The sequence below is a fragment of the Anopheles stephensi genome, chromosome X (genome assembly GCF_013141755.1).
Source record: "Anopheles stephensi strain Indian chromosome X, UCI_ANSTEP_V1.0, whole genome shotgun sequence".
In the NCBI taxonomy this organism is placed as follows: Eukaryota; Metazoa; Arthropoda; class Insecta; order Diptera; family Culicidae; genus Anopheles; species Anopheles stephensi.
Genome location: NC_050201.1, coordinates 3,065,747 through 3,079,387, shown reverse-complemented (window position 1 = coordinate 3,079,387; position 13,641 = coordinate 3,065,747). Strand labels below are relative to the sequence as shown.

General features: G+C 49.0%; 3 protein-coding genes and 1 long non-coding RNA gene across 9 annotated transcripts; 3 read left to right on the top strand and 1 right to left on the bottom strand.

Annotated features, from left to right (window-relative positions):
* The first annotated feature begins 170 nt into the window (after positions 1-170).
* LOC118504155 (protein twisted gastrulation) lies at positions 171-3,962 on the top strand. Of its 3 annotated transcripts, XR_004905268.1 has the most exons (5): positions 242-452; positions 1,549-2,025; positions 2,115-2,256; positions 2,338-3,181; positions 3,241-3,960. XR_004905268.1 is itself a non-coding variant. In XM_036038288.1 (4 exons), the coding sequence occupies exons 2-4, from the start codon at positions 1,572-1,574 to the stop codon at positions 2,528-2,530; spliced, it is 789 nt and encodes a 262-aa protein (XP_035894181.1). In that variant the 5' UTR covers positions 171-452; positions 1,549-1,571; the 3' UTR covers positions 2,531-3,962. The 3 variants fall into 3 exon arrangements, 2 of the variants coding, with proteins under 2 accessions (XP_035894181.1, XP_035894193.1); XM_036038288.1 differs by having other exon boundaries at positions 171-452; positions 2,338-3,962; XM_036038300.1 differs by lacking the exon at positions 242-452 and adding an exon at positions 1,039-1,392 and having other exon boundaries at positions 2,338-3,962.
* Positions 2,679-4,834, bottom strand: LOC118504204. Its single transcript, XR_004905277.1, has 2 exons — positions 4,598-4,834; positions 2,679-4,479 (listed from the first exon to the last, which is right to left on the bottom strand). It is a non-coding gene; the product is annotated as an uncharacterized LOC118504204 (long non-coding RNA).
* A 35-nt stretch (positions 4,835-4,869) lies between these two features.
* LOC118504147 (SPARC) lies at positions 4,870-8,652 on the top strand. Of its 2 annotated transcripts, none has more exons than XM_036038265.1 (2): positions 4,870-5,079; positions 7,138-8,652. In XM_036038265.1, exon 2 carries the CDS (start codon positions 7,188-7,190, stop codon positions 8,178-8,180), a length of 993 nt encoding a protein of 330 aa, XP_035894158.1. In that variant the 5' UTR covers positions 4,870-5,079; positions 7,138-7,187; the 3' UTR covers positions 8,181-8,652. The 2 variants fall into 2 exon arrangements, with proteins under 2 accessions (XP_035894158.1, XP_035894167.1); XM_036038274.1 differs by having other exon boundaries at positions 4,870-5,085.
* A 655-nt stretch (positions 8,653-9,307) lies between these two features.
* Positions 9,308-12,988, top strand: LOC118504185 (histone H2A.V). 3 transcript variants are annotated; one of them, XM_036038348.1, is made up of 5 exons: positions 9,308-9,659; positions 10,105-10,184; positions 10,679-10,756; positions 11,003-11,116; positions 11,792-12,988. In XM_036038348.1, the coding sequence occupies exons 2-5, from the start codon at positions 10,182-10,184 to the stop codon at positions 11,975-11,977; spliced, it is 381 nt and encodes a 126-aa protein (XP_035894241.1). In that variant the 5' UTR covers positions 9,308-9,659; positions 10,105-10,181; the 3' UTR covers positions 11,978-12,988. The 3 variants fall into 3 exon arrangements, with proteins under 3 accessions (XP_035894241.1, XP_035894259.1, XP_035894252.1); XM_036038366.1 differs by having other exon boundaries at positions 9,521-9,659; positions 10,114-10,184; XM_036038359.1 differs by having other exon boundaries at positions 9,534-9,686.
* Positions 12,989-13,641: the final 653 nt, after the last annotated feature.

The following is a 13,641-nucleotide window of genomic DNA, read 5'->3' as shown; positions in this document are numbered from 1 at the left end:
CAGCAATCCGTTTAACAACAGTAATCACGTATCACGAGAACATACCGTACAATCGCGTTGCTTGAAAATAAAAACCCTACCAAAAGTTTGCTTGCGCTTAGAAAGGCGGTTTTTAAATTTCTAAACGATGAACCGAGCGTGAGCCGCAGGCGCGAAAAAGACAGGAACAGTTTTCTTTTCACCTCGCCACTGCGTGTGAGTGCGAGCGAGTGCGCGCCCGTGTATATCGTATACGATCGTGTGCGCTGGCTGATGCTGCGTCGTCGCTTAGTTCGGTTCGGTGCATCTCACGGCCCAACTAGTCAGTGCTGGGGCGTTCGTGGTGAAGCAAAGTGAGCGGAGTTGCACAGTTTTAGTTTTCTCATCCCAAGTGCCAAAAGGAGCGTGCATACCACTCCTGGAGTGTGTGTGAGTGTTCGTACACCTGCAGCCGATCGTGATCGAGCTAACTGGTAAGGAGGTTTAGTAGTAACCTGCTTATGGGGGTTAGTTATTACGGTGCGTGTAAGTCATGTATTAGCTGGCACGGAACGGACAAGAAAACAAACAGCAGCTCCACTTGATCGAAACCGTCTTCAAGATATAAGCCAGATCCACTTCCAAACAAACGCACACACACACAAGCACAGATCAACCCGCAAACGATCGCAGGCGTCTTCGCTGTTCCTGGATTGGAATGTATTGAACGTTGTGTGTGCGTGTGTGTGTTTTTGTCTAAACAAGCGGAAATGTAAATTATTTCTCGAAGAAGCTAGCCACCAATCGTTAAGTTTATTGCATACAGCCTTGAAATTGCGTCTGTCGAGCAGCAACTAGGCGAAAGAAAACATTCAAATACGCGAAACAGGTTCGCGTTCTGCCTTTTCCCTGTCAGCCGTTCGCTCCGGTCCTCCACAATCCTAACCTCACTACCAGCAGCCAGTATGTATGAGGGGGGGGGGGGGAGGGTTGCCCCACACACACACGATCAACAACACGCTTCGATCAACCTTTTTACGACGGCGAGCGGGATTTTGTTTACATATTAATTAACTCTGAAGTATGCAAAGTAAGCGGAATGTCAACATAACCTACAACTCGCTGGCACACGGCTGCCGGGTGCCGATTGATGGGACCGATCGGTTCTACGGAAAGGATTAAATACCCCACCCCGGATGATAACCTACACCTCACCTTATCGATCGCGAGCTGTTCGCGGAAAAGGGTTGTTCGAGTGCTTCTCGACCTCCGGGCGATTAGTCATTCCCGCGAAATCAAAACATTTCCCGGCGCAGTACAGTACCGACCCGATCGACCGCACACCAACAGCGTGATCTCAAGTGCGCCCATCCTCAGCAATAGAGCAAATTGCGTATCGGAATCGATTCCACCATCAACCAGCAGCATCTGGAAGTACCTGATGCGCTTCCTTCCCCCCAAATGCCGGCGGGCAAAAGGCGCGGGAATTTCTATTTCTGGAATTCGGAAAGCAGTCGGCGCCCCACCCCCGGAATCGCACCATAACCGATTGCTAATTGTTTTTCCTTCCACAATGCTGTCTCATTTTAGATTTCCCGCAACGAACCGCGAAAATGGAGCGCGAAAGGCGGACGGGCGCGGATGCGGTGGTGAGCAAAACGTTTGCCCTGCTCGTCGGTTCCGTGCTGGTGCTGCTTACCTGCGTACAGTTTGCGGCTAGCTGTAACGAGATGGTGTGCGCCAGCATCGTCTCCAAATGCATGCTGACGCAAAGCTGCAAGTGCGACATGAAAAGTTGCACCTGCTGTAAGGAGTGTGCCGAATGCTTGAGCTACCTGTACACGGAGTGCTGCAGCTGTCTGGAGATGTGCCCGAAGCCGAACGAAACGTCGAACGAGCTGTCGAAGCAGTCGCACATCGAGGATCTGGAAGGGTTCCCGAACCTGTACGACGTGATCACGTCCGAGCAGGATGCGCAGGGCCGGTGGAAGGTGATCTCGTTCCCGATCGATATCGATGCGGCGCTGTACGGACCGAAAGGGGACGGTGCCACGAAATACGTAGTCCGTAAGTTCGATTCGTTACATTGCTGTACCACCAGAACGGGTATTAAACTCCTATTTCGTGGTTTTTTCTTCTTCTCCCCCATCGCACAGACTCAACCGATATGGATTTGAAGCAAAAGTACGAGGATCCGAACAAAATCACGGTCAACTGTACCGTCGCGTACCAGGCACAGTGTATGTCGTGGAACAAATGCAAGGAAAGCTGCCGTACGATGGGGGCCAGCAGTTATCGGTAGGCGGGACTCGCGATCTGGGCGCACAAATGTTCTCTATCTCTACTAACACTTCATCTTCACCTTGCGTCCATTTGCAGCTGGTTCCACGATGGTTGCTGCGAATGCATCGGACAGTACTGTCTAAACTACGGCATCAATGAATCGCGCTGTCGCGACTGCCCGGAAAACAAGGAGCACGATCTGGACGACTTTGTGCCGGAGGACGAGCTGGACTACGGGGACGGTATGGGACCGCTCGACAATGCCGCCATCGAATCGACCAACATATGAATCGGGCTTGGACTACCGTTGCTCTGCCATCTCGTCCATCGCTATATTACCGTACGCATCACCGCATTCCGCTGCTGAGCGCGGACTAGTGCCTCTTTCATCTAGGTTTAAGACAACCGTCTCCATCCCTGTTTTAGATAGGCATAGGTTTTTTTTTGTTTTCCTTTAGTCTGTCTCTCACTCTCTATCTATCACACTGTTGAACAGAAACAGCTATAGCGCTCAGATACGCTGTGTCTCGGGCACACTCGGTCTGCAGAAGCGGGAAGTCCGAAGAAGCAAATGCAAACAGTTAAAAGGAAAAATGTAGACACGGTTCAGGCATCAGGCTAGCCCTTTACGTAGCTGAATGCTAGTGGCGGAGTAGGCGACCGTCGGTTATGATTGGTCCCAAGGGGTCTCGTATTAGAAGACTTTCATCATGCGCCTCCTATAAGAGACCTCCGTATAAGGAGACTCGTATTAAGGACTACGTATCACCAGGCTCCTCTAAGGGATCAAGGGACCTCGTATAAGGAGCTTCATACCAAGAGGCACGGGTTAAGGGTCTCGTATTAGGAGACTCGTATAAAGGGAAGGAGCTCGTTCTATAAGGGACCTCGTGTAAGGAGCATCACAGCAAGGGACCTTAAGACCTCGTATAATAGGTCAGTCTCGCACAAGGTTCCTAGGTCCATTAGGTTCTTGTTCCCCCAGGTTCGCCAAGTCAGGTGTCTGCATCCGCCACTGCATAACGTAACGGCAGCTACGCGCGCATCTATTAGAAAATATGGTGGGAAATTAATTGTACTTCTTGCGTAGCGTTAAGACTAGCGGATAGCAAATTTAGTAGCATTTATAAGGCAACGTTTATACTCCAACTGCGTGTAAACCCCTTTCCACGATTTGATGCCACTTGCCCAATTCGAACGAATCTCGGACGGTCAATCTTACAGTTGTAGCTTTAAGCAAGCAGGCACAAAACAACTCACACTGCGCGGGTATGCCTGTTTGCGCACCACCTAAAGGGTGCATATGTTTTAGTCTAGTTTGTAGGTAGTTTGTAGGAATCACTTTTAAAAGGAGGCACGATGGAAATGACGGCGTGTGGGGGGACCCATTACCCTGTGGAGTGTGGAAATTATTTGTATTATGCACTTTTTTGAGCGCAAAAAGCAGCAACAAAAAACCGCTCTGTTGGCGTCGTATTGTTTTATACCGTAAGCTTGATGGACACTGATTTGCTTCCATTTGGTTTTAACAAAACTTGAAGATTTGGAATGCGTAGTGTACAGAACAGAGAAGGAAAACACATTCTTTTGTTTTTTTTTTAACTCATTTTCATCCTATTTATAGTATACACACATACATGTAACACGATCTTCCATATACACAAATGTAACAAAACGTCTCTATCTATCTGTTAATAAAACTCTTGTGTAACTCTTCCACATTTGCTACTACTGCTGTCCCTTTATGCTGACGTTAAAGTATATCGTGATTTAGTGTTTTTTGAGGACAAACGGAAGTGGCGGTCTCACTATTTTCTCTCCAGCACACGAAAGTGCCGCCCCACATAGATGCCGATAAGCCTGGATAACCTCGCCTAACTGATATAACAGCTGCCAGACGCTCGGCCGCGCGTCAAGTTTCCACTTTCCTTTGGCGCGCAATACGATACGGAGAACAAGGAAGAAGCGGCTCACGAAGGAAGTACGCGTCGGCTTGTCGGGTGTCGGCTATCGTTCTCTGGCCGGGCAAAGCGAGCAGGAAGCGTATGTGTTGCTTTCTTCAGATACTGCTCTCCATCTGCGCCCATGCAATCGCGCTAGCTACAGCAATCCTATTACGAAAAGATCTTTCGCTCGGTGCGCTAGGATTTCTGCTGACATGAAGTAATTGTGTGTACGGGCTTGGGTCTTTTGCTGATTTTGTTTGCTCAGGGACGGGGGGAAAACACATGTTGCCAACTACAGCACACGTTAAATAGAATAATTGTTAGCTTTGGAGCAATAACGGCATACGGTGATCCGATCAGCTCCCTCCCCCATCAGTTAGAGGACGCCGACCGAACATTAACGACCTTACCAGCACTGCTGTACTGCCCAAAATGCCCTTAATTAGCTCACCACATGTGGATGAGGTTTGCAGAGTCGTCCGGCACGATTCCTGCGTACTGTAATCACCATCACAATCGCGGTCGTCTTCAAGAAAGTGCTCCTGCTTGCGTGCGACATTGCCGCGCCTGTTCTGGCGGCTGGTACGCGCATCTCGTTCCGTACGTTTCGCCGGCGCTACACCGCACGCCCACGATGCACGCTGCTGGCGTTGCTTCAGGGCGCAAGATCGGCGCTATAGAAGCTGTCGCGTCCCGAGTTAGTCTGGTGGTAGCGATCGAGCAGATCGGACGCAGTTCGCTGGTTCTAACGGCTTCTAGCTGTGTGTGTGAGAGAGAGTGCGTGTGTGCTCGTATGTGATCTGTGTTGTTGTTTAGTGAACAGCAGTAGTAGCCTTCACCGAGAGATCCTTAGCAACAAACGTCTTCTCCCCTCCAGAGAAAAAGCTTCAAAGTAAGTGTAAGTGTTCAAAACTCTGGTGCAGAAAAGATGACCTTAAGTCAGCCTAGTCTCGCTGTGCAAAATATCTGGACAACTTGCAGCAAGTACGTTGAGGTCTTTAGTTGGTGAAGCGGAATCTCGTCCATTTTCTCGATCAAAACCCTCCACAGTGAGGCGACGCAGAGCAACAAAAAAAAACCACCAACCAGAAAAGCCATCCGACCGTCGTGTTATCGCGGTTGGCAAGCCTGTCTAACTAACCGTCTCGGACTAACCTCCAATCAAACTGATAACCCTGCGTTACGAGTGTCGCACCAGTACGATGTACTGATGGTTGCTGCTGTTGAAAGTTACGCCATTTCCGGAGGATGCGTACCCACACACGCAGTCAGCGGCGAACGCTACTTTATCGCCCAATGTGGTCCACATTCAAACATTTTTCCTCAACGCTACAGGATGTTGCCATCGCTAACCTCAAGCGCACGTACCAGAATAGCTAAGTCACAAAATAGCTGTCGTAGGGTTAGGGGGTAGGATCCGGAGAGTAGGGAAAGGAACCGTACCGTAAGCCGAAACTGGGCAAGCTCCCGGTACAGATTGTTTACAGCAGTCGGTAAACCGAGGTATAGCTCGATGTGCGTCGTTATAAATAACCCATCATGGACGGCTCCAGTACATCGGAAGACTGAAGGCTGCTGTAGGAAGGTGGAAGGCGGCAGCAAGGGTTACACATCCAGTGCATATTATGATTGCACTTCGGCACGCCGCAGGGAGGTGCGGATATTGAGCGGGTGGTCGTTACAGTTTTACGCCCGAAGCACTTTTCCGATGCTTATGGCGGAAGTGCATCGTGGCTACCACAGCACATCACATCTTTCACAGTTGATTTATCCTTGCCGCTTCAAACCAAGCATTGTTTATAATAAAACAATCCAAGATAAACCAGAATCCAGAATAAAACTGCATCTTGATAATCACAAACTTCCAGACTCTGCGAAAAAAAAAAAATGGCGGAAAAGTGATCGAGGTCACTCCGCCATACTTGTCTCCCGAGCGTCCGCTATGACTTTTCGACAAACCCGTCCACCAAATCAAAGCAAAAAAGCACACGATCAAATAATATCCTCACACTCGCTCAACCACCATAGTAGGAAAGGAAGCAAGAACTTGCGCTCTGTTGCGGCTCGTATGACATCAGCCTGCAGCGGACCATTTCTTCTAATGGCACCGTCCGCATACTGCTTCGTCTCAGATTGCTCTCGTTTTATCAAGCACCAAGCATCCGTACGCGTCGGATGTTTCGCACTTCCGCCCAGCCCAGAACCCTTTGACACAGATTCTCGCCATGCGCTACACGTGTGCAATGGGTCGTGGCGAACGCGCTGGCGTTAATAAACAGCAGTAGGACAGATTTTGCTTGCCGGCCCGTCATCCACTCGATGATCTCACCACCGTGTGCAGTTCGGTTTCTGCGCGGGGTTTCTGCCGGTGGGTGTACAGCCATGTGTGCCCTTCATTATTTTTGCATGATTTGTTTTGATGTTGCTTTTCCATTCCATCTTCTACTGCCTGCCGTCTCGTCTGGATGGCTGAGCAGGGCGCAACAAAAAAAAAAACAAGCCATAGGTTCTTGTGGACCTCGGGGGACGATCTTCAACCAGATTTTTTTTTTTACGAGCTGAAGCGTTCGCAAGTGGCTGACGAGGTTTATTGCCGCGGTGGAGATTGCATCATCTCAGAGTCAGCTCGGTTACAGTTTTACGATCTTAACCAATCTTAATTACCGAGACGGGACCGTCTTTGTTACGGCTATTGGCGGTTTCCTTGTGCATCTTGCGAATCTTTCCGCCAGCGCAAAGTACGACTCAGTTTTGCTTTGGTCCTCGTTTTGCTACAAGACACTCGCGAAGTTCCCTGGAATTAGCATGGCAGTAGATTACCGTCTTTATGTTTCGTGAGGTCATTGCAATCAGTAGCGGCAAATGCATTTTTTTTTTTTTGGGGGGAGACCCTTTCCAATATCATGAAACATCTTCAAGGGTTTTTGTTGTTTTTTCACCTCATCCTCAGGAAGAGTCGGCTGGCAGTAGTCTGCCCATAGCGTACACGGCGTCGGCGGGATGGCGAAGATGCAGTTGGTGCGGCTGGGCGTTGCGCTGATAGCCGTGGTGGCGTGTCTACTGTCCGCGCCACCAGCACACGCGGACGAATTTATGGACGAGCTGCTGAACGAGTTCGATGACGAAGACGAGGCACTGCTGCGACACATCGAGGCGAAACACGTAAGCCAAGACTACGAGCAGGAGGATCAGATGGCGCGCGAACTGGCGGCCCGTATTGCGGCCGAACACTATGGTCACCAGGGGCAGGAAGAGGAGGATGCCGTGCTGGATGGCCGTGCACCGCGTCTTATCGATCCGTGCAAGGGCGTCCGGTGCGGTGCCGGGCGTGTGTGCAAGGCAAACATTGCGGAACAGCGTGGTGAGTGCGTATGCATCCCGGAATGTCCGAGCGAAACCGATCCGCGGCGCAAGGTATGCACCAACCGGAACGAAACCTGGGACTCAGCCTGTGAGGTACATCGTCAGCGGTGTCTGTGCAACACGGGCGATGCGGGCTGCCGGCACGAGGAGCTGCGCCACGTGCACATCGACTACTACGGCACCTGCCGCGAGATGCCCGAGTGCAGCGAGAACGATCTGGCCGACTTCCCGCGCCGTATGCGCGACTGGCTGTTCAACGTGATGCACGATCTGGCGGTGCGCAACGAGCTGCCGGAAGCGTACATGGAGCTGGAGCACGAGGCCGAAACGAACATGACCAAGCGCTGGACGAATGCGGCGATCTGGAAGTGGTGCGAGCTGGACGGACATCCGCACGACAACACCGTGTCCCGGCATGAGCTGTTCCCGATCCGGGCACCGCTGTTCGCGCTGGAGCACTGTATCGCACCGTTCCTGGAGAGTTGCGACCCGAACCGGGACCATCGCATCTCGCTGCAGGAGTGGGGCAAGTGTTTGGAGCTGGAGGAGGACGATCTGACCGCACGCTGTGCGGAGATCTCCAAGGAGGACGAACTCAACACGTCCGACCTGCACGATGCGTTCGTCTAGTGCAGCTCTGCACCGAACGCTTTCTGTCCTCCACCCCTTATTCCCTAACACCCCTGGCACGTCCAATAGCGGATGGGCCTCGAATCCACAATGGATGCGTTTAGGTGGTATGGCACTACTAGAGTCATTGGTGAGGGTACCCATTATATAGCAATTTTTTTCCGCTGCTCAGAGGCAGCGGCACACCATTGTTCCCGTCGTCTAACTAATCCAGTAATCGGTAATATAGCGAACAGCAAGAGGGATCGTTTCCGTCTTCAGACACAAAACCAATAACTCTCGATTCTATTGGTTCGCCTACACTAACCTATCCCATGCATGCAGAACGGTAGGATTCTATCGCAAATTCGCCTAGAAGCAGCCACGAATCACATATGGAGCGTATGCTTGGAATAGTGCCGTTCCCTGTTTGTCCTTGTTTTAATAAAAAAAACGGACCACGCATTTCGCTCCTACCTTCAAAATTAAAGGATTCATATGGATTGTGTTAATTTTATAATAGGAACATCCGAAAAGCATTGTTCTACTTACATGACGCAGACGACGGTATCTTCTCCTATTTGGCGCTTCAACCTCCAGAGGTCTTAGCCTACCAAGGCCGGGTTCCATTTATTTTACCCGCTGGTGGATAGTCAGTCAGACGATCCTGACTAGATCCCATACCTGTTCCGACCGTGCTACTCGGCTACTTTCTCCGATAGGACTTCACCACATATCTCCCATATCTGACCCTTATTAGACTCTCCTCAGCTGCTGTTACTGCCTCCGCCAATGAATCCGAATCAGTACCCGCGATATTCCAACTGCATCAGTTCCCGCATGAAAAAGGGACTGTTTTTCTAAGCTATCCCTTATAACCCTCAAAATGAACCTCTTGTCAGCATTCTCTATTATTACTACAGCTACAAAAATAGCATCATTCCGTACCTCGCTCTCACTTATTCGGTCAGCATTGGAAACATTGGCAAATTTTGGGCCCTGCTGCATTTTCCGATAGCGTTACCTGCGAACGCGCGCCACAAGCCTACCGGCCGTTACAAATTTCATATTTAATTCCCTTCCGCAAGGGTTGCCCGATGAGCGGTGCTGTATCTGCCAAACCGTGCCGCCTTGCTCACGTAGAACTCCGCCGTCACGCACACACTTGCACTGTCGCACGCACAAACTGAGCACTGTTGGCGCCGCTGCGATACAACCAGCCGTCACCGAGCAGGACGACACTACATCCCATGCGTACCCGCCTCTGTGTGCGGGAACGAAACAGCCAGAGCGCGCGCACACAGAACGCATCAGTGTTTGTGTTACAGTCTTTCCGGGAAGCCAGTCAAACCAAACCGCGGCTGGCTAGTTGAATGCCTCAGTTCCATTTCTTCAATCGTACCGTCAGCATCGAACCAGTGCGGTCTTCCCTGTCGACCAAGTGTTGTGCATTGTTTGAAGTGCAAGCAAGCGAATAAAAATAAATCCAACTGCAAAAAGGTAAAGCAAACGACACGAAAGCACCGGGTGAGCATTATTCCCGGATTTTTCGGTGTAAAACAATGAGTCCCAGCTTGTTCTGTCTTGCCACTTGCGTCGGCATCGAGGTGTCATATCGCCCGACGATTCGTATCCGCTGGTGTCATCGCCGTCACAAAAACGGCGCGATACAGCAGTAGCGCTAGGAAGGAAAATTGTTTTGCCGGGCCCCCTCCAAGGGAAATAGTGACCAGTTTCGGAAAGTTCTAAACCCACCACGGGAAAATCCGTCTGGTAGTGAAACAAACGTTTAACTCTCATTGCTCGTCGCACACCATTTTCTTTTTGCTACGGCTTGTGTGTGTTGCCCTTTGCAGCACACACAGAACCGAAGCGACGCCATCATGCATCATGCTAATGGTATCTCTTTCCTTTTCTCTCCCTCGTCTCTATTCCTTCCCTTCAGCGAATTTAGCGCGTGTTCCCTCGGATAGACTGCTTTTCTATTATTTACGGAGAAAACTTCTGTAACCCAACGAGACAATGGTAAGTTCTGCTGTTTTTTTGTAAGGCTCGTTTTCTTCCTGTAGCCCCATAAAGCGCACACCACATCTCTGGTGGTGGTGGTATCGACGATCAAACCAATTCAATCCACCCGAACACAGCTTGAAAGAAGAAGTGCGTCCTCGTCATATCAACATCCAAAATCCCACAAACCCTTTGTCGGGAATTGATTCCGTGCTGCGCGTAGTGGTGTTGTGTGTTTTTCCCGATTTCTCGAGGTGACAAGGAAAAAGCGGCAGTAAAATCGATACTCTGCAAGCGCCAGCAACCGCAACAGAGTTGGCCTGTCTCGAAAGAAATGCGCGCGTTTACGGTGGCGGGTTGAGTGTTTGACCGTACGATATGCCGATTAGGCGGCATAACCTCAAAATTTTCCACAAGCGGGCGCGCTCGCGCGCTTATCCTCGACATCAAAAGACAAATTTGTCGTACATTTTCTGATGCATTTCCCTCCATTTTCGTGTGCATCCCAACAGGCTGGTGGTAAAGCAGGCAAGGATTCGGGCAAGGCGAAAGCGAAGGCAGTGTCGCGGTCTGCACGGGCTGGTTTGCAGGTTAGTATTTTTGGCGGGAGATATGGGTTGCCCGTTCTTGTCGCACGCACGGCATACAAGCACGACCGACTCTCTTTCCAAAATGGTTCTTGTGTGTGTGTTTGTGTGTGTGAGCGTCCGCTGTCGGTGACGGCGTAGGGCGAATGTTTGCGCGCGCTCTCGTAATCAGAGCCTACCTAGAGTTGACCTATTTAATGCCGGAATTAATTTTTTTTTCTCCATCGCTCCTGTGCGGTTTGATTGCAGTTTCCGGTCGGGCGTATCCATCGCCATCTGAAGAACAGGACGACAAGCCATGGACGCGTTGGCGCTACGGCAGCCGTATATTCGGCCGCTATCCTAGAATATCTGACTGCTGAGGTAAGTACGCGCTTTCATGGTTTTGGTTTCCAGAGGCGACTTGTTTGTTAGTACGCGACTCGCAAATTAATTTTTGTGATGATGAAGATGATTTTCCTTCGGTACGTCAAGATAGGTTGGGCAAAACCTGTGAGCATCCTATAACTGCGCGCGTCTCTTTGCTGGCGCCACAATTCTATTGTTTTAAAGTCAGTTTTCCTAAACCTAATTCGAATAAGACTTGGCATGCTTTGAATTATTCTGCTTGGAATTTGGCTTCCATCCTCTCGTTGCTTAGCAAACAGTTGCGCAGTGACAGTGAGGAGATTTATACACCAACACAATGCCGACCTAGGGAATATTTGTGTGAAAATAGCATAGGCTACTAAGAGAATTTCGTCTTAGGGAAATCCGAATTGTAGGGGCCGTTAGACGATAGGGTCGGTACCCGGGATCTATAAACGGCAGGACTGGTAGAGATAGACTTTGAATTAGAATATAGGTACAATCAAATCTAGTAAAGCCAGCAAAGGCAGGCCGAGAAAGAAATGTATGGAAAATGAAAAGATTATCCAAAATGTTCATAATATAGAATAGTAGGACCTCTATTGCTATTTAGATACTGAAGCACACCAGATGCTCACCCGAGCGCAATCAATCTAAAACGAGCTAACATTTTTTCTCACTCTTTCTCAGGTGCTCGAGTTGGCCGGTAACGCTTCCAAGGATCTCAAAGTGAAGCGAATCACCCCGCGGCATCTACAGCTGGCAATTCGCGGTGACGAAGAACTGGACAGTTTGATCAAAGCAACGATTGCCGGTGGCGGTGTTATTCCTCACATTCACAAATCGCTGATCGGCAAGAAGGGTGGACCCGAATAAGCCGGGCAGCAGCAGGAACATAAAAAGATGCCGAACGCCCAATGTACTACACACCATCTTGCTATGTTGGGCGCGCGCGTCTTTTATCTTTTTTTTTTATTACCCTTTAGTGTACTTGTAAATGAGGCCGAATGACATGCGAATGAACATGAGTTTGTGTTATCCTTTCATTTTCGAGAGTTAGCAGAGAGAGAGAGAGAGACAGAAATATGCGTGCACGCGGATCACTATCATCCCCGCCCCCAAAACATGGATGCGTTTAAGTGTTTTGCTTGCAACTGCGAAATGTCTCGCGAAGTTGTGTGTTTAATCGCTCAATCATTTTAACGAAATATTTTTAACTAGTAAAGCTTTTCACGGTCGAGAAGTGAAGACATTGGTTGCCCCGGCACGGTATTCTTTCACATTTTATGCAGGCGAAACGAGCCTCTCGATACGTGAAAGAAATGTTTTTTTTCTTTTTCTTTTGCTGCCCGTGCTCCGTTAAATCATGAATCAGTTTTACATTTTCGCTCCACGTTTGTTTACACTGCATTTTTTTGTTGTTGTAGAGGCAACCTCGTAACTCGTAACGTCAAGCCAGAGAATAACACTCACATAAATGGAAAACAAACTTAAGAAAACCAACCTATAATAGATTCCAAAATTATAGTTTGAGGTCCATTGGACGGTGGCGGATTTCTCGCACAGTTTGGATTGTACAAAGAACTAGCGAAAGAAAAAAAAAAACAAAACAAAACTATATAGCAAAAACGGGATAACGAGTGTTTGCTAGAGTTTCTACGCCCTAACCCCGCCGGCCTTAGGATATGGCCCGTTACGCGCCCTAAATAGGAAGGGGCTAGTAGAAGCAGTGTTTGTGTAAATTTAACGTATAATCCCGTATTAAACTATATTATCACTAGGCGACCCATGTTCGCCGCTCGTGTCGTGTAACGGTGTACCAACACACAACCATATGAAAGGTAGCAGAATAAAGGAGACGCAGGCGCGCGCTGTATAAGACCATAAGATGACCCACTAACCAGGCAGGCAGGCACCCTCTCATATATCTACGATCATACTAAAATTTGTCACCTCCCAATATCTCGGTATGAGAATCCTCTTCTCCCCCTACGGGTGTGGGGTGTGTGGCATTCTTCGAAGACAGCAACAGCAGCACACACACACATCTCAGCAGCCTAGATATTGCTGGAGCAGCAAGCGCGCGCATTTGCATCACGCGAAGGAAGGAAAGATGGGAATGTTTTAGTTTGTGCCTGCGTGATCTCCACGGTTCACATTAGAGAAGGATAGAAAAACTTGCATATATATATATATATATATATATATATATATATATATATATATATATATATATATATATATATATATATATATATATATATATACATATACGTGTATGTGCCGGAAAGATTCCATTATTCCCAACACACACACCCCCTTCGTAACCGCCGTAGATCTCGTCACCCGGGAAAACTTCACTTAACGGCGGCCGGACAGTATATAGATACGCCGATGAGCATGAGATGAGATTTTGCACATTCGTTGTGTGTAAAGTTTCTTTTGTAAGCTTTTTAGCATACAAATAAAGAAGAAATACCCCCAATTCCGGATTACGTTTGTGGACAAAAAAAAAACAGGAAAAATGTCGTTGGTGTTTC